Source organism: Tachypleus tridentatus, chromosome 6 (genome assembly GCF_004210375.1).
Source record: "Tachypleus tridentatus isolate NWPU-2018 chromosome 6, ASM421037v1, whole genome shotgun sequence".
Classification (NCBI taxonomy): domain Eukaryota; kingdom Metazoa; phylum Arthropoda; class Merostomata; order Xiphosura; family Limulidae; genus Tachypleus; species Tachypleus tridentatus.
Genome location: NC_134830.1, coordinates 136,790,983 through 136,812,227, shown reverse-complemented (window position 1 = coordinate 136,812,227; position 21,245 = coordinate 136,790,983). Strand labels below are relative to the sequence as shown.

General features: G+C 30.3%; 1 protein-coding gene and 1 long non-coding RNA gene across 2 annotated transcripts in view; one reads left to right on the top strand and one right to left on the bottom strand.

Moving 5' to 3' along the window:
- LOC143253780 (G protein-coupled receptor kinase 1-like) overlaps positions 1-5,898 on the bottom strand; it is a 93,126-nt gene extending 87,228 nt beyond the window's left edge. Inside the window, exon 1 of the mRNA XM_076508137.1 lies at positions 5,186-5,898. Within this exon, the coding sequence (XP_076364252.1) occupies positions 5,186-5,298 (113 nt within the window). The 5' untranslated portion in view covers positions 5,299-5,898. The remainder of the gene's footprint in view (positions 1-5,185) is intronic.
- Positions 5,899-9,078: 3,180 nt separating this feature from the next.
- LOC143253778 (uncharacterized) lies at positions 9,079-18,552 on the top strand. Its single transcript, XR_013029844.1, has 3 exons — positions 9,079-9,184; positions 17,724-17,802; positions 18,432-18,552. It is a non-coding gene; the product is annotated as an uncharacterized LOC143253778 (long non-coding RNA).
- Positions 18,553-21,245: the final 2,693 nt, after the last annotated feature.

The following is a 21,245-nucleotide window of genomic DNA, read 5'->3' as shown; positions in this document are numbered from 1 at the left end:
ACCATTTTGGTACATCAAGTTCATTATGTACTACTAGGATGGTCAGTAAACATGGGAATTTGGCCACTTTATTTCAAAATTACAGACCAGTTAACAATAATAAATAGACTTACTAGTTAAAATACTAGGAACCTCAACTTATTAACTGGTGAAGCCACTATGTGTCCTAATCACTTGTATTTGATATGGTATTGATTCAATTACTGTTTGAGTAAGGACATCTGCTTCAGGCTATGCTTACTTCTTGACGAACATCATCTCCAATTTAGGTGGTGTTGAATGTAATGAACCATGTTTCTTAATAGTTTGTCATAAAACATCCAAAAGAAACTATATGACATTCAGAAAAAGAAACTAGGCAGACTAGACTGGATGTTGGAAAATTTGTATCCTGCTCAGTGAGCCAATTACAAACTAGTTGTGCTCTATGGCTGGCAATTTTATCTTTCTGGAGGTAACCATTTCTAATTACAGGGTGCAGCTAGTCAGCTAAAATAACCAAATATTTACAAGCATGAATATAACCACTCAATGGAATCAGGGTATCTAACCAATATAACTTAAATGTGTCCAAATTATCACACTGCCTCTAGAGCCTTGTAAAATGGAAACTATGCAGAATGAGTCTACAACTTCATTGACTTATCACTATATATTAACCATATATCTGTGCTTAACAATGTGACTGCTACTTATGTTGTCAATATTTCCATTGAACAATTGTCCATTCCCAATGTTCTAGACACGAGTAGGCATTTCAATTGTTATCAGAGATAATTTGTTTACATAAGAAGTATAATTATTAAGATTCACTTTCTAGTAGCTTGCTATGCATGCTATGGTGTAAATGGATGTTCCACGATCATCATTAATATTACCTGTCAATCTGACACAGTTGTGCTAACCTGAAGAATCTTCAACATTTGCTCTCATCCCTGTTCGACAGCACACTCTTCAATCACAGTTACCTTTACGAGATGAAATTTTTTAATCTGATAAATATTCAAAGTAGGTTCAAAGCGCATGAAGTTTTTTGATCTGATGAACATGCAATGCAGGTTCAAAACATGAAGTTTTCTATCTGATAATCATACAATGTAGCTTCAAAACACAGTGGTCTTTGATTTTCCAGTTAGATTGAAACACCCATCAACTGAATCCTAACAATAATACATTATTCAAAGATTAATTTATCTTTAATCCTTCACATTATAGACAGTTTATGCTCATAAATTTATAACTAGTATTTATTGGCCCCTAATGGTTTCATTTTTCTGGCACATGAATACATACTTTGTACAATGGGTTTATAATAATTTAATCAAATAATGTACAAACTGTCATTTCATAAAATATTTAGAGGCAGTGCCTGTATGAGTCAGTTTTCACTTTTTTTTTTTAAAGGCAGATATGAAATATATGTTCATGCATATATCTTTATCTTACTAAACTTTTTTGGAATTGAAAAAGAAAACTGATGCAATGCATGCAGGAATTTTTATGGATTATAAAAACTATTTTTCAGTAAATTTAAGCTAATAAAGGGAGATATAAATGGAAACAATGTATTAAATCAGTAATTTTTCTTTTTTGAAATTTGCTGAACAGAACCTGCTTTCCAAATTTAATAAGATCATGTATCTTTGCCCAGCTTTTCTTAAAAAAAAAAATAGTGTCTAATGAAAAAAGATAATTATATATACAATTCTAATGAAGTATACCATTAAGCTTAACTCCAAGCTGATTCTTTCCCATCAATCATTATAGCACTTTAAGTGCCAAACACAGCCCAGTAGTTAATGTGTTGGACAACAGACCCATGGTTCACATTTCTTTATTACAAAAATAAAAAAAAATTCATTAGACACATGGTTAGTGCACAGTCACTAAGTGGCTTTGCACAAATAATCACAAGCAAACATGCACTTTAAGGAGTTTGTGCATTTCTAAAGTGCTCAGGTATGTCCATCATTAAAAACAATTTAAACAATTAGCTTGTGAGGTTGATTTTGGTGTAAATATCAAGACAAACAAGACAACTGTGGATCATGTCTACTAGTACTAGTAGTTTGTCTCTAACCCCAGCACCACCAGCCCTCCAACATTATTTTACTCGATTTAAATTAAATGGGTGGAGAACCGATACAACAACAAAAATCCAACAGGTAGCAGTTAATTGTAATTTTGGAACTGAAATGCCAAACAGCACTTAAGTTTCAGTACACAACAGTCTATATTTACATACTTAAGCTGAATGGCCAGTCAATAATATATCCTAATGCACACTGTCTAAATAAAAATCACTGAACTTATTCCATAACTTATTCACAATACAAAAGGTACACAATCAAGACAGTCCAACTATTACATGTTCAATGCTTTATGGTGTCATTACCACGAATATTAATTTTGTGAAATACACAACCATTAAAATCAAATAACCATACTTTTTAGTAGCTACATTTATAATCCTTAACACTTATAAAGATATATATAAATATTTTTTCAAATGTTAAAGGCATATGCAACAAACCAAGGATGCAGAAAAATTATGCAATGTTCACCTAAATCTATGGACAAAGTCATAGTACCTGAGTAATTATGGTATATTATTAGTCTTTCTTACACTATAAAGATGTAATTACAAAATGTTTTGTCAAAAGTGTAAAGATCTTAGTAACAAAGATATCAACGTATTTAACATCCCCAATCATTTTGCGGGCTTCTCCAACAATTTATTTTGATTTCGAGACTAAATTTTGGGTCACATGCTGACTCCTTCATCCTAAACATTGGGCCCAAAATATTATTTAGAAACCAAGAAAAATTACACAAGTCTTCCATGGAAATCTAAGTTCATGTTATACAGAAGCTCTAAATCCCCAATCATTGTTTACTATGACTATTTATTTGTTCATCGAAAGATTTATTTATGTGGTTTATATTTCCATATTACTTGTAATACACATCCAAGCATTTCAGAGATCATTACATGATCTACTATACAACAAATGAACCCTGAAAAAAAACAAAATTATTTTGCTTGGTTTAATAGAAATATATCAACATGGTGAAAAAATCCAACTTAAGTTTTAAAATCAAGTCCAGTTTCAAACTTATGCCTTAGAAACAAAACTTTCTATACAATAAATATGATTATAATATGTGCTATTAATCAATTTAACACACATAATATACACATTGCTAGCAACGCTCCCATAATCTTAGAATATCAAAGCCCAAGCAGCACTGGTATGAATATTTAAATAACAAAATATACATGTAAATTGTTCTGTAAATGATAGTTCAGGGTGCATTTATAGACATTCTCATAAGAAGTCTAAAGGGGTGATTATCTGTTTACATATAATATTAGTTAGGCGTCACTTGGAATACTGTTTACAGTTTTGGTCTCTGTGTCTAAGGCAGAATAATGACTTAATGGAAAATAATGTTCAGAGAACAGGGATAAAAGAGTTATCTCATGGATATAGGTTAAGATCCCAAAGCTTATTTTCTTTTAAAAAAAAGTGTTAAAGTGTAGGTGAGCAAGACAGATATTTTAAATATCAAGACAAGTCAGTTAACAGACAGATCTTTAAGCCCAAGCATGAGTCAAGCCAGAAAAACACACATGTATGAAAAAAACAACACATGAATGAACCAGACAAATATTTTATTCAGTACATACACATTTTGTTTCAAAAGTGGGATTAAAGCAAAATATAACAACTATAACTGTGATATAACAAATATGATAGGCAGGGTAAGAGCTTTAATTGTATTTAAATCTTGCAAACATAATTTTTTAAGGTAGATAGGGAGTAGTGATGACTTTCATACTGCAGCCTTACCAACACTATGCTACTGAAGACCTGTACTACAAAGATTTTTATTTTTGTATTATGTACAATTTATTATCTGCATACAAGTTTGATATATATTTTCAAGTATGTTGTAAACCTGACAACTATAGTAAATTTAATAGTATACAACTCTGAAGAAAACTGGTAGATTACTCTATAAAACCAAGAATCTGTTGTATTATCATTTAGTGGTGTTAAGAAAACAAAACAAAACATTATTACATTTAGTTGAAACTTTTAAAAATATTGAAAAAGCATAAAAAATATTGATAAAGTAACTTGATTTTTTTGGTGCTTACATTAAATGACTTCTTAGATATTTAAACTTAAATTACTGTGTGTATGACAACTTCTGTGAAATATCTATTTCCATAAATCGTCTTTCACTACAACTCTTATTTTATTCCATCAGTATATGGCTATCTTCTACAGATTAAACATTTGTAAGCAAATCAGAGAGAAAGAAGCATGTTGTATGAGCATGCACAAGTTGTACCATGTCTGTGTAAGAAATAAACTTGTTAAAGTTTACTTAATTGTATGAAATTGAGAGTATAAAGGCTTTTACTTTTTTCAAGTTATATTCTGAAGACAACAGGGTGAGATGACACAAAGTTAAAGATTTAGAAAAACAGGTTTGGCTCCATATGAGACTATTTTATTTAACATATGACTATGTATGAAATGAATTGCATTGGGCAACACTGGAGATCAGCACTTTACAAAACTAAATGGGGAAATCAGCAAGTTCCTAAATAATAAATAAATGTAATAAATATTGAAATACTTATTATTACTATATTTATCAGTCAGTGAATTTATTACACAATGCATTCGAAACAATGTTTCACTGTAAAGTACAACTTCGAGATACATATCCAAATTAAAATGTGTTATCTATCAGACTATAATATATTACTTTAGAATAAATAACAATGTAGTGGGGTAGCTCATGAATTTAAATATTTATGCAAAGTTTAAGCAATACATATATTTTACTAATATTTAATAACATACCAAACTGATTGTTAATTAACATGATAAGCTAAACAAGATTTCAATATATTTAACACTTCTCATCTGTAATACTTCCTACTTTTGTTATTTAGTTTAAACTATATTTTTATGTCTATATAAATAAAATACGTGATACAGAAGCTTCAACTTTCGCCCCAAAACAGAACTAGGCCATATACACTGGCCTTAATTAATTAACACTAATTCAACTTTGACGTTAGGTTTAACAGTAAACAGATTTCCAGTTTATACTCAAACCTCATAAAGGAACCGTACATAAACACAATAATTACTTCACCTACCTTGGGTCTGGAAGAATTATTTTTTTACTAGCTCTTGCAGCTGGAGTTGATTTACTTTTCTCCATAGCCATAAGATAACTAACATCAGCTAACACGGCTTCCAAATCCGCCATCTTGACCGGATAAATCTAACACTAACTGCACGTTTAAATATTAGTTAATGTTGAGACTGATCTGTCGTACGTCTCACCAAAAACACTACGGATGAAAATGTCCTACTTCAATCACCAAAACAATGATCGTTTATACTAGAACCTATAAGCAGTAATACTACTAACACTAATAGTAGTAGTAATTACTATAACTTACAAATAAAGTGAGATAAACCCGCTCATAAACATTACTAGTGCATGGTAATAACTATAATTGACCCAACTTTAATAAACTAACGTTCTAGTTACAAGTTCCAGCCTACTTTGAATCTTGCTTCGACTAAATAAACTGTAACTGTAAATTCACCCAAACAAGGAAAAAAATGTCAGGCTGGGCTCAAGACTATTCACCGAAACAAAATGGCAATACATTTTACGTTGCATGTCTATTTTTCATAGTACCTTAAATTCAGCGCTCTTGCTACCATACAGTCCTTTCCCTAAGCCTACGTAAAACATTATGGTCAAACTAATCTTTCACACATTTTATCCAATGTAATGAGATTCACTCAAAAGACAGAGCCAGTAGAGATCTAGGGTCTCTTAGAAACCAGCATATAATATAGCGCCCTCATCATAGTTCAAAAATCGTCAATAGTAATAACACTAAAAATGTAAAAAATCGATTTTATAATTAAGTGAACAGAGAAAATAACAAAACACCATGTTTCTCCATTAACTTTAAAACAACTAAACCAATAAAATAAAAAAATTATTTGCAACTAAGTTAAATAAAATTGTTGATAATTAACATTTACTTGCTTAATCTGATTCACTCTTTGACAGTTGTATACAAACATTCGTAGCCAGACGTGGCGAGGTGATTAAGGCACCTCAACCTCGTAATCTGAGGGGCCCGGGTTCGAATCCCCATCGCACCAAACAGGCTCACCATTTCAACAGGGAGTGCTATAATGTGACGGTCAATCGCACTATTCGGTGGTAAAAAAAATAGCCCAACAGTTGACAGTAAATGGTGTTGACTAGCTTCTAACGCTAAATTATGGACGGCTAGTGCAGATAGCTCTCGAGTATTTTGCACGAAATTCAAACAGAAACACCCCTATTTTAGTTGTACCACAGTCTGCCCTAAAAAAAAAGGTGGTAATAATCGAAAGTACTAGGTATAGCAAATGTAGTGTGGTTGATATATCATATAATCTTCTTTGTTTTTCGTGATGATGAGAAACCCGCTTGAAGCAAAAATATGTCTCAGGATGGCTGGTAGGGGTATTAACACTTTTACTAGTAAAGCAGGGAACAACGTTCGACCTTTTTCTTTGTTTTTAATCATATGTTCCTAGAATTTCCATAAACTGAGAAATATTGATATAAGTACACTTGGTGTAAGGCGAATAAATACAGAATAATATGAGATGTAGGTAAATATATAAACTATTGGACATATTAAGGCACTTAATTGGCGGTAGTTAGTGGAGACTAGCTGCCTTCTTTCTAGTCTTACATTTCTAACTTAAGGATAGCTAGCGCAGATAGCCCTCGTGTAGCTTTGCGCGAAATTCAAAAACAAACAAACTGACAAAAATTTAAGTAAAAACTAAAACCGTTACTAAAGAATGTTTTTTTTTCTGAAAAATACTGCACAATGAAGTGTTCAGATTGTGTTCTTTGGTCATACGCAACTCATTGCATCGAAATGATTCAATGTACAAAACTCAAAACTGTTATAAATTTTACTGATAGAAACTATAAATTTTATACATTAAAAGCTACACCATTTATTGAAAGACTAAAAATCTTCTTTCTAAGAAAAGCTCCAGAGTTTCAGTACTACATTTAAAAATAATATAAATAAAGATGTAATCAAACCCTCACGTATAGTCCTAGTGAACGCCGTGTTATTGTTGTGAGAAAGTACTTTTATATAAAGAAATGGTTATCGCACTTACCACACTTACTTTTTTGTCTGAATTTGGAATATCCAAAGTGGGAAAATTTTATTGAATTTTGTTTGTGATGCTATTCAACAGATGACATTGGAGTTTTGGTTACATACACAGATACTAACATAAACGTTACGTCCATTATAGTAAGAAGATGATTGTTTAATAACTTTGTAGGTGATTTGCCTTCATTGTTTGTTTCAGTGCAAAGTTACACAGTAAACTGTCTGCGCTCTTTTAACTTAGCAAATAATAGTGTATATTGTCTATAATTCCTTTATACATACTAGATCATTTTAGGGGAAATAATTTCCAAGTTATTTTCCGAGAGTTTACGTGCCATAATTCTGTTCCATTAACTTGGCGAAGAAAAAAATCATAGTTAATTTTTTAAAAATTTATTTTAAGTATATCAATAATATAATTCCAACACCAATGCGTTTTAGATCTGCTAAAAATGATTGTGCCACAAAAGTGCTGCCATCTATACTTAACATACTTTAATTATTATTGAGGGTGACACAGTGAGCAATAGATTACTATCCGAATATTGCTAGTGGTTTTTCGAAGTATCTATAACACGCATAACCAACAATGAACGCCTGAACATAAAATAAATACATATTTAAATATATTAGTTCGTTTTATTGTTGTTAAAGGCAAAACTGCACAATAAAGTTTGTGCTTCGCCCACAACTGATATCAAAACCCAAATTTTAGTTTTACAAGCCCTGAGTCGCCAGGTGGTATTTATGTTCAGTATAATTTATTATAAAACAGAACGGGTTTGAAAGTAGGAATGCTAAACTGAAGTTGAAGATGACCCAAATTAAATATAACATTATCAGAACTAAAACATAGAGAAAAAAAAAATAAAATCACAATTTTTAAAGTTTTAATCAAAGGCCTTAACTTGAGTATTCCATATTCCAAACTCAACTATGCTTAATAGATATTTTTTAACTAAATAAGATTTTAAAAATAGTCCTGACATCCGTGAATAACTTTAATTTTATTATTAAGTACTTACTGTTGAATATGCAATATAATTTAATGGGTGATATCATAACGGTAAAAACAAAGAAAAGTATGTGAAATTCAGGTTACTTTACGAAAACATTTACAAACAAGAATATAGTATATATATAAAAAAAGATAGATTGCTGCACAATGTCGAATTATAATAGGATAATATCCAAATGAATTTTTAACTAACAGAACTGTTCTTAAGCGCAAAGTTACACAATGGCTATCAATGCTGGGCCAACCATGAATATCGAAACCCAGTTTCAAGAGTTACGAGTCCTCAGAGAAAATGAAAAAATTTGACTACTTTTCTACTTTGTTTCATAAATACATAAATGTTTAATGTGATGGAATATACGGATCACACTGCTCGTAAAACACTACAAATAATAGTCTGTAATTTAAGTATTAAATGTAATTACGCAAAAACGTAATTTATTAATATTACTTTATCAGGTGTACCTAAATTTTTCATTGAGACTTCAATTTGTTATCGATTTTGATTGAATATTGCACAAAATATAAAAATGATATTTTTATTCCAAAATACAGTTTTATCTATTTATTACTGTGAAATAGTACGCAAAAATAGCTTGATTGCGTTTATAAATATAGCAAACCAATTCGATTAAACTCGTTAGAATACAGTGGGCTGTATAACTTACACTAAAATTATTTTGGAGCACCATGACATTACATGGTCCATGACGCTATGTCTTGTCAAGCATTAACTGATAACGGTGCATCTTGACAATTTTCCTGGAACATATTTTCCTTTTTTTATAAATACTATACGGTAAGGCTGTTATGTCCAAAACACGCCATTTCTCCCTTATAGTTTTCCATAAACCAAATAGTGTATGTGAACAAATTTTCCGGCACTCGTTTCAACATTCTGATCACACAGAAATCCATAGGTAACTTGTTTACTGGTATATTTGTGTATTGTATAGTATGGATGTTCATTTCATTTTACTGCTCTTCAAGGTATTATTGGGAGGGTTATCTTATTGAACCCTTACGTTCTTGACTTCATTTCTAACTTCTTGATCATGTTGCTTGGGACACTTGGATGGTTTTTGCCACTGATCACCTCGTGGATTATCACCTATTAAAAGAAGTCTTACTAGTTGAAGTACAACTTGTTGCAAATCTCTTTCTGGATGGTCCTATAATACTTAATTTTGTTTTTCAATTGCTTTAAAAAAACAAGGAATGGCCCCCTCTTGGAAATTGTAAATATCCAGTCTAAAAATATCTCTAGAATCTAAACGTACAAATGTATCTCAGGACAGCTGGTATGAGTATTAACACTTTTACCAAAATAAAGCAGAGAACGTTTTGTAAAAGTGTTAACACCCATACCAGCCGTCCTGTGATACATCTTTACTTCAAGTGGGTTTCTTGTCATTACAAATTACTAAACGTACAAATCTTTTGCATTAAAAAGGGATGTTATATCCTTCCCAAAAATTATAAATATTTGGCGAACATCACACTACCTACAGAAGACCTAGTAACATCAAAATGTTTTGTTCTTGTTTATTGATCCACTCTCATAGGGTGGGTATAAACAAAATACATAAAAATTACTGTATTTATCTATACATTGAAAAAATATTAGTCGAAGGTAATTACTTGAGATACATACACAGAAAATTAGTAGAAACAAAACAAAAAATAAGATGAACTAATATAATGTCAAAATGTAGTTTTGGTAGGAAGGGCATTAGTTCTGATACATTACATTTTACTAGGACTATTTGGACATTCAAAATTGTTCTAATACAATGTGCACAACCCTGCACACCGTTACTTTGTGATTATGATTTTGTATTATCTTATAAGATACCTATTATATTTAAATAGTTTCAATCCCTTATCTGTTAAAGTTCAAACAAATGGTTAGGGTAACTTATAGAGGTATATTACAATACTGATAATTGTAAAACAATGTCTTGATGTAAAAATTATATATATACATACACACATACATATAGACACGTGTAATACGAGCAGAAGGGAAGGGAGATCCACCCAAATCTCGAAGCACATAATAATGGTACCATACAAATTCACAATGTGTTTATCAATATAGTGATCATAAATAGAATGAAAACTTTTGTAGTGGAATTCAGAACTGAGACCTCACCTCATGGAGAAATTTAATATTGTAGTATGCACGTATGTGTATTTTCCATCTCTTTCTTCAATATAAAAATATTCATGCACACAGTTGTATGTAATTTTAATTATAGTATGAGGGTTAAAGAAATAGCTAAATTTCTTTTTGGCCTAGTTACCTATTGTGCTGAGTTACCAATGATATCACATGTGCCTTCTCATGGAAAGATTTATGTACAACTGAGCACATTGTGAAAATGCTGATATTTTACACTGATAGGTCAAGTAATACCTAGAGGAAATATTCAAAAGAAAGCATATTTAAATATTGATAAATTCCTCATAACAATTTCTGAAATAACATCTGTGTGTAGCCCTTTGAAAAAAAAACTGCATAACCAGAAAAGCATCAGAGTACAAGTGTCTTAAGTCAAAGTCCATAAATGTACTTAAATATATGAAAAATAGTTTGCTCTGCTCAATAAGAAAACTGTGTTGTTGTTTGTTTGTTATCAAAATAAGGCTACACAAAGGGCTATCTGTGCTCTGGCCAACAAAGGTATTGAAACTGGTTTTTAGCAGTACAAGTCTGCAGACATACAGCTGTAACTCTGGGAAGCAAAAAAATTGTGTCACTTATATATTTGACCAATATGATAACACTAAGTTCAATTCAAGTTTATGTAAATGTTTTAGAGCAAAGCCAATTTGGATAATTGAACCATGGATTTTAGTATTATAAGTTGTTAGACTCACCATCATCCCACAGGGGTACAAATGTAGGCAAAGAGAGTTCACATCCTTTAATTCTTAATGCAACTATGTTATAAGGAGCAATTTTAAGTCCTTCCCTACATTTATTAAACTGATTTTAAAAAATATTTATATTTTACAGTTGTAACACTTTATAATTTTATTTCTGAAGATATAACAAATTGAAGAATCAGGAAAATTTGTTTCTTGTTTATCAGAGGTTAGATTTTCACATATTATTTTTGATAAATAAAAAATAAATCCTAAAAGAGAATAATTATGAACATGTGTGGGGGTAAGTGACACAAAGTTTTTATAGTTTCTTTAAGTCTCTCTAATTTTAACAACAGTATTTTGTTCTAGAGACTTAGTGAAAGAATATTAACAGAAAATTACTACTTTATTTTCCAACTACTTTGTCATGTTTAATCACCCACAGTCATTGTTTGGCCTGCTATTATATCCCATACGTTTCATCACTTTTGAATTATTTGAAGTTTTGTATTTTATAGAGTTTTATATACTAAATATTTTTACTGGTATCTGCTGTTTTAGCAAATGTTTTTAATCTGTATTTTATTCATTCTTTTATTTACATACCTATAATTACAGAATTAGAAAGAGAAGTACATACTGTTTAATAATAAAGTTTCTGATCTATGTTTTGAAATATTTTAAAATACATAAGCATTACACTTCCTAAATCCATGAGACAAACTGAGTGGTTGAATAATCTTGGTGTATGGATATGTAGACATTCCTTAACACAAAAGAGATATATCATATATTGGAGTGACTAATTACAATTACAAAAAGGTACAGAAACTAACTATACTTTTCATGATGACCTCACAAGTTTTCAATATAGAAAAACTTACAGTAATCTACAAGTTTACTTTCTTGTGTCTCTCATAATTCTAAAATGTAGAACATATTTTTTGTGCATTTAAAATTCACATAATTTAAACTGTATCCAGATTCATTGCAAAAGGTAATAACATGTTTATCATGATGTAGCATTTGAAAGAAGTTTGATTTGAAAGATCATAAAACAATACTCGGGTATCTGCCAAGGCAGAAGCTTTATTTCTGCTGCAGAGCTCAAACTCCAACAATATGGAACAAGAACCAACAATATTGATCAAACACTACATGATGGTAGAATGTAAACCAGAAATCTCTATTATGGCATTTTGTTTTTAAAATAGGATTAAAAACAAAAGAACCCTCACTGAGAGAGAAGTTTGTTCATTTTAAAATAGTTATAAACTTAAAACACAAAAAGTGTAATGTTTCAAATACTTAAAATGCAATTCTTAATCACTAAATTATGAAACATTTATGAGATTAAAAAAATAGCACATAAATTGTGTACATAATCAAGGAACATTTCCAAAATCAGGGCTTAAAGCATTCATGTATATGTAACCAAAGAAAAACAAATGTGTAATTTCTACATGCTGCTCTTCGAAAACAGGTCTTAAAAACATTTGACATTTTAAAACAAATAACATGAGTACACGTACTTTGTAGTACATACAGAATAACAGTTTATACGCAAACTGTTCATTTCTTAAAACTAGTATGACTTTTTTTTATATAGCTCAAAATTTAGACAACACTTGTGTAAGTTTTCAATAACATCCTTTTAGAGAAAGAAAAACAACGTAACAATACATAACAAATATTTAAAAATAACACAGTCTTCTGACACGAAATACAATAAAATATTTTACTTAATAAAATACTGTGAGACATGTAGAGTGAAAGAGAGTGTTTCCACTCTAACGGTAATTGTTCTTTATTAAGTAAAATTATTTATTGTATTTTGAGACTGAAGACTGTGTTATATTTAAATATCTGTTGCATATAATTAAGTTGTTCTTTTAATCAAATGTGTTTATTTCACATGTACTTTGAAAACTAAGATGATTTTAATGCCAGTAAATCAAAAGTAAAAAACCTGAAAACAAACACACAATCCAGCAAGTATTTCATAAGTCCAAAAATAAAACACAAACTGATTTTTATACTTGCCTTTTCACACCAGAAGATAATTCTCTTCTTTTTTGCAATACATGAAAATAAAGCAACTTAAGTTATCATAAGTCATATTAACTGTTACAAGTTAGATATATCTTTGTATACCGAGAATGGTTCATAGGTTTACATGAAATCACAACTTCAAAGCTAGACTACATATGACAACATAATTTGGACAACTTAGGACCTTGGTTTTTTTTTTTGTTTTTTTTACAGCAAAGAGAGTAACACAACTTCATGTTGAATTCTGTAAACATTTCTCATCACATAAAATTAGTAAATAAAAGAGCAAGTGGTATTACTTATAGTAAATACAGTTTTAGAAAAAAACAAAAAGTCAATAACAATACATATTACTATAATTTTATAAGATATTTCATGTAAACAGTATGTGTGTATATAAATATGTATATGCCCTAAAGAACTTATAGGATAAGTACTGTTATACCAATCTTACACCTAAACTTATGTACTCCTTTGAGCATCACTCATTCACTCATCTGTATGACTTAAAACTACACAACTGTCTGCACAATTTGGCCTTTATTATATCACAACTTTTTCCATTTATTGGAAACTTAATTCTTAAACTCATTTTACAAAAGCAAAAAGGTTTTACTTCTAACTTTTCATCATGAATGAACATTTTTTTAAAGAACAGTAAAATAGTAAAGGGATATTTGTATAATGCAAATTAATGAACATATATGAAATGTGGGTGACTTTGAACATTTGGAGAAATAAAAATCATAGTCATATCTGTTGAAAACATCTGGTACTAAATAAATAAAAATATAGACCAATAAAAAATAATACATAGAATATTTAAAGTCCTATTTGTTTCTGGAACAACTGCTAGCACAAAATCACTGTAAAATGAAAATATTTACTCTGCACACCAAATGTTAGGTTTATACAATATTAGCTTATAAAGATATCAACAAAAAAAAATAATAATAATGACTGATAGATAACACATACAATCATATAAACCTCCGAGTGTTTGTTCTTTAAGTTCTATTTTTAATTATTTTTTTTAACAGGAACAAATTTTGCAAAAAAAACAAGAAAATTTATTATGTTTAATTTTGCAGTGACATTGTGGTAAGTGGTTGTGAATATAAACCATTTGAAGAAGCAATAAATAAAAATATATAAAGAATAAAACACATTTCTCATAGAATAAAGACATCTAAAACACTAACTAAAAATAAGAATGTTTTTTACAAAGATATATTAACTTGTTTTTTACAATTAAGAAAAACTTTCAATGTTCATAATTATGTATAATTAAAAGCAAAAGTGTTGTACTGTTAATATATTATCATCATAAGAAAGCCCCTACTTTCATTACACCTTTTGTTCTCCCAAATGTAAATGGACCAACAATGTATTTCTACTTTTAAAATTTCACAGAATACATTTTAGAAGCTGTGAAAATAAAAAGAAATTTTCAGTAATGCAACAAATATAACTTATTTCACCAAATATACTGTACGCATACTCATTAAAATTTGAAAATTAATACGCTTGTAGAACAGATTTGACACTTTGTTTAATTATCAGCTGTGCAAAATACACAGTATTTCAAAGTTAAGACATTTTTTTTACATAAACATACTGGTGTGCAAAAAAAAATGTTTACAAGTTGTATGTTTGTTCACATTGTAACATCATATGTACTACCTTGATTTCAATAAGTGAAAAATAAACAAAGTTTCTTCTCAGAAGTTTAATCTTAGTTACATGAAGAGACTGTCAAGGGTTCTGCAAGCTACCAACAACAAAATATCAAATGAATTTGGTTCAAAGCTTTGCTATTACACAATAGACAGCAACTGTATAAGCATAACAAAACAGACTATGAGCTAAGCCTACTGTAGGAACCCTTTAGCTCCTACTCTTAGTGGCAACAAAAATATTAATTAAACAATAAAATTCAATAGCTATGCAGGATTATTATTTTCCTGTCAATACATCAACAAAACAATCAACACAGGATCACGTATATATATATATATATTTATATCAGATAAGTATAACATGTGTGAAAATATTTGTAACATTGTACATTTAGTAAACCAAAATGAAATACAAAATAAAACATACATAATGCTCACTAAGACGTCTTTAGTACTGTGCTGCCACTAGACTAAACATGAATACTTTACTACGAAGGTCTGTAACATTTTCATAGGCACATGCTGCAGAGAAACTGTGAACTTGAAGCCATCTCCAATCCCAATACATTAGTAACTATAAATCTTCAAAAAACAAGACAATATCCACATTCTGTGGACTGCCTTTTACAAGTTACAAACTTATAAACAAGCAGTCACTAGCAGATCTTAGTTCATTCATTATATACACACAGGGCTACATATAGTATACAAAAGCTATGTAATATTATGTACATGTAAATCAACACTTTTAATAATAAAACAGTTCATTCTTCTTTAAAACACTAATACCACTTCTATCCACATTAACGCTGAAGCACAGTTTCTGCTACAAATATATTTTCAATTCTGCTAGCAGCCATACTTACATTGACTTTCATGTCTCACAGTAAGATCTATATATAAGATCTACTTATGCATCACATTGAATTACTCTCAGAAAACATATATAATCATGAAAAGAAAGACAATTAACAAGTCTTACTAGATCATTCTGTTTAAAACCTTGGTTTGATGGCATCTGTCTGACTTACTGCATTCAAAACACAACCCAAGTGACCTGCACCAATTAGAAGATTAAAAACAAACACTCAGATTATTTTAGACCAACTTATCAAGATAAAAACTTGAATGTATAGAAATTAACTATCCAAGCTCTTGGTTCAGGCATTCTACAGAGCAATTTCTGCTAAGGTATGAAACTAACACATTCAGTCTGAATCCTTTGAATAATGGCTGATAAAATTAACAAATGTTAAAAGATCACAAGAAAGTACATAACAATTGCTGTAAACTTTTATAACAAACGACAAGCACTAAACACCATTTCACTCAAGTATACATTCACAAATTATTCTCTGTATCACTGTCCCATCACAGCCAATTATAACAAAGACCCATTATCACCACAGGTTCCATGCACTGTGAATACAGTGCAGATCTGTTAAGAAATAGCACCGTCATGAGCTGTTGAGTGTCGAACCCAACTTGACAGTCAACAAAAGAACCATTCTTGTAGTTCATAACATGCACCTTAAGACACAGTATGACTAATATTAAAAACGATAAATTTTTTAACTTTAAACAAGATAAAAAAAACTATTTACAAATTTTATTAAAGTTCTGCGGCAGTTTCACATACACAAGTAACATAAACAATGATTTAGGGTAATTTCTGTAATCTTAAAACTCCTTTTATTTTAGTGTAAAAAATGAATTGATATTATGAAATTAAATATCACAAGTCAAAATTCTGTTGTATTTAATAAAAACATTTCAGAATTGCAATATTTCAAGTTGTAGCCTGAAAACATCCTCGGTAAGCTGGAATAATGTGATACAACTCTGTAAAATCACATGAAGTGAGGCTTAAAATACTTGAAGACCATCAGAGAATATAAGATAAATGTTACATGCATTATGCTTAAGGGGGTGATCAGACATGGCCTAAAGATATCAAAAGCCAGTAAGTCTAGATTCAACCTCTGTCTTTACCCACAGAAATTTTCATCACCAAAATTATGAGCAATTTCTAGAAAGGTATTTAGTCAGGTGTCACAGAGCTATTACAACCATACACTGTAACTATTTAGATGCATGCAAGTGAAATGAAACTTGATGTTCACGACACACATTTATGAAGATGTATCTTGAAGATTCCTTGTTCCAGTAAGAAGCAAACATTGTATTAGGCTTAATAATTTTGATTAAAGTAATGTATTATTACAAACATACTAGAATCACTTTGTCTACTATATCAGCATTGTTATTAGGGGATTATCAAATCCCATGAAAATTAGTGACAAAATATGTGCACATTTTTCTTATATTGTAGTTACATTGCTCTGTGTAATTATTGTAACATTTATTACTGTTACTTGGAATATAATAAAACTGGGTAAAAAAGCAAGAAATGTTTAACTACTTGTGTGGTTTATGATTAGGGAATGTGTATATATTTTGAAAAACCTTTTTCAGACAATATGACAAATTAAAAAAAACAACACTGTTGAAGCTAAACATGAGCCACCATGACAGACCATGATATTTAACTAATTTGATAAAATATAATCTCAAACTAAACACAATATTTATTAGTACTTTCTAGTTCAGTCTCAAAAACAAAAAGTTTAATTGTATAATCTCGACTGAAAGACATTCCAGTATAAACCTAATGGTTGTATAAATTCAACTGAAACGTGAGTAAACTTTTGTAACCTTAATTTTGAAGCAACAGATTACAGAGAATATAGCTGATAAAGAACACTCAATGACTGAACAAACAATAAGATTTAGAAATCAATTATATAATGTATCCACATCTCAAAAGTATACAACAGGTTTTTGTTTTTTTCAGTAACAGGATGTGACCCACAAAACAACAGATCCAAAGTCCAGCATGATGTCCACTAAGCCTCAATTAGTGTGGGCAGAGTGTTAGTATTATTTTTATGTTATTCAGCCTCAAAATTGAATATTATATCATCTGTATAATATTAAGAACAAAAACAAACTTTAAAATTAGCATCAGATTTTTAAACTTGAAAGATTATCAACTATAGTAACTAATTACAAAATTAGAGAAACCCCTAACTTTATGAAAAAACACCATAATTCACATATATTAATTACTTCCATTCTAGTGTAACCTTTACTGCTATCAAATATGAAAATTCCTCCTTTAAAGCAATTATAATAATGACCATCAAACACCTTATATAAATATCCAATGACTTAAATTTATCAATTTATAAATAACAATTATGAAGGGTTACAAACAACTTACTTTAGAATTCCTTTAAGTAAAAATATTTTATTATTATTATCTGATTTACTGGTACTTATAAGTAACTTAAACTTTTATTTAACCAAAAAACTTATTAGTTTGGTAGATGTTTGTGGATTCTGCCTGTTCATGCTTTCGAGATTAAGTTAGTATAAGCTTTCCAAATCTTACTTTTGAAACATAATATTGGAAAATCAAGAAGCTAAAACAGTTTTGAATAAATCCTCATTATACATTTTAGTTATTTTCTTAACATTCTATTACTCCATTCCTCATCAGGTATGCCTTGTTATAAGAACTATCACAGAATCAATGTAAGATGTGCTTGGAGATGTTACCCAAACCTAAAAACAATTCTTAACAAGTTAAGCTTGACACACCAACTGATACTTATCAAAATACTGCATCACTATATGACAAAGGATGTCACAAGTTAATGCTGAAATCTCTAGGAAAACCTCCAACGACATAGCTAGTACACAAATTTACTCACAACATAAAATATATAGAAAAACATACTAATTCATCCTTGCAGGAAATGAAAAGTCAAAGACAGATATATATACATCTTGTTAAAAACAAACCAGAGCACCACCTTGCAACCTAAAGATCTGACTGAGAAGCTGGAAGTCTTATTGCTGATGTTAGCACTTTAAGACTAACTTGGCCATCTTTGTTGGAAGAATCCAACAAAAGCCTCTACTTTGTAAGAAGCTAATTGATATTTATGACCAAATATATTTGACACCATAATGAAAATTTACGATCCATGTGATATAATCTGAGCAATTGTAATAACAGCTGTTTGAGAACAATAATAATGCCTAGTTTATCCTGTTTTATGTGCATTCATTCAACAAAATGTTATTCATTTTAACTTAATATTCTTTTCAAAAATTTGTTTTGGTGGGAATATGCCATATATAACAAATTGAAAAAAGAATTAAACCTATGAACCAGAAACTTCATGATCAACGCTATAACAAGGTTGGATGTATCCTTGATAACAAGGGCTTACACATAGGGCAATTTCACCACTAACCTAATACCATGTTCAATAACATTACAGAGTACTTGCTTTTGTTTTGATTTTACAAAACCTCCATAAAAGAGAGCTGTACATTTAGTGATTTTGTTTTTTAATAAATAGCTTAAAAACTATATAACTGGCTATAACTGTACAGTACTGCAGAGTACTGGAAGACATTCAACCCACCTTGCTTTTGAGATAGAAAGCCACAAAATATTTAAAATCCAGAAAAAAAAAGAACACCTGGCACAAAAGAAGATTTTATCTACTTAATATCTTGAGTTTAATAAATGTCTTTTCATAAACTCTTATGTACCAAAACTAGTTTATAAGAACTATTTATATCAAGTTAATATTCTACACATTTCTGGTGCTTAAAACACTGTTAATAACCAATAAAAAACTAGTTATATAAACCATATCAAACCATTTTAGAGTTCTACATATTTTTAGTGCTTAAGACATTGGTAAGAACCAAATAAGAAACTAGTTTACACCAACCATATCAATCAAGTTAAGATTTTACATATTTCTGGTGCTAAAGACATAGGTAAGAACCAATTAAAATCAAACAGCCTGGCTAGTCCAACTTGTGTATCAGTACTACAAAACTTTCAACAATATTTTGCCATCTCTTAATATATGAGACTCACTGACATAAAATACAGCTCACTGCATTGTCTTATTGGATAGCACAGTTGGTTTTCAATAGCTGTGTAATGGTAAGACTATGTATCAGTGACTTCTTTGAAGAACTATTAATGGACAGTAACACTGATGACAGGTAAGATCGGACCCATGACAGTATAATAATATCTTAACAAGGCATTATTAGTGAAACACTCAAAACCAATCAGTTATTGGATAAATCTCCTGATGTATCATACACAGTTGTGCATAACTACACAACATAGAAATATTACTTAGTATATTACATAACATAACACGAAGCAGTAGTTAAAAAAAAATCCAGTGTCTTGTCAGCTATAATGAAATTGTTTATTGAAACAGATACTGTATAATTCAAACCTTATGTCAATGGGAGAAACTGCATTTCATACTCGTGAATAGTTGATTATCCAGCAGGTAACAGTTTGTTCAAGGAAAGCAAAACAGGCAGAACAGCTGTAAATGTACTTCATTACTGGTGGGAAGTGTGGTGGCACAAAACAAACAGAACAGCTGCAAATGTACTTCATTACTGTTACTTCATTACTGTTGGTAGGACAAAACAAGCAGAACAGCTGTAAATGTACTTCATTACTAGTGGGAAGTGTGGTAGGACAAAACAAGCAGAACAGCTGTAAATGTACTTCATTACTAGTGGGAAGTGTGGTAGGACAAAACAGGCAGAACAGCTGTAAATGCACTTCATTACTGTTAGGAAGTGTGGTAGGACAAAACAGGCAGAACAGCTGTAAATGCACTTCATTACTGTTAGGAAGTGTGGTAGGACAAAACAGGCAGAACAGCTGTAAATGTACTTCGTTAATGGTAGTATGTGTGGTAGGACAAAACAAGCAGAACAACTGTAAATGTACTTCATTACTAGTGGGAAGTGTGGTAGGACAAAACAGGCAGAACAGCTGTAAATGTACTTCATTACTAGTGGGAAGTGTGGTAGGACAAAACAGGCAGAACAACTGTAAACGTACTTCATTAATGGTAGTACACGTGGTAGGACAAAACAGGCAGAACAACTTATACGCAGTTCATTATCATTCAGTGTGATTAACAAAGATCACAAATATGTAACAACTGCATTAAAAACAAGGAATCTGTATCTTCAAAGAAAAACAGAACAACTGGGATGTGAAAGGGATGATCAGATGCATGATAAATCTTCCCCAACAATGATAAGAATAGCAAGTGGATTGTCTCATTCAGGACAAACTTTAGAGAGTACATACTTGAGCCAATTTCTATAACACCTCAGTAACATGTAGAAATATGGAGACAAAACACACACATCTGCAATATCCAACTAGTACACAAGACACCTTTTGTGTACATATATATATATATATATCTATACTTATTTACACCTTTCTTTTTTTTATTCC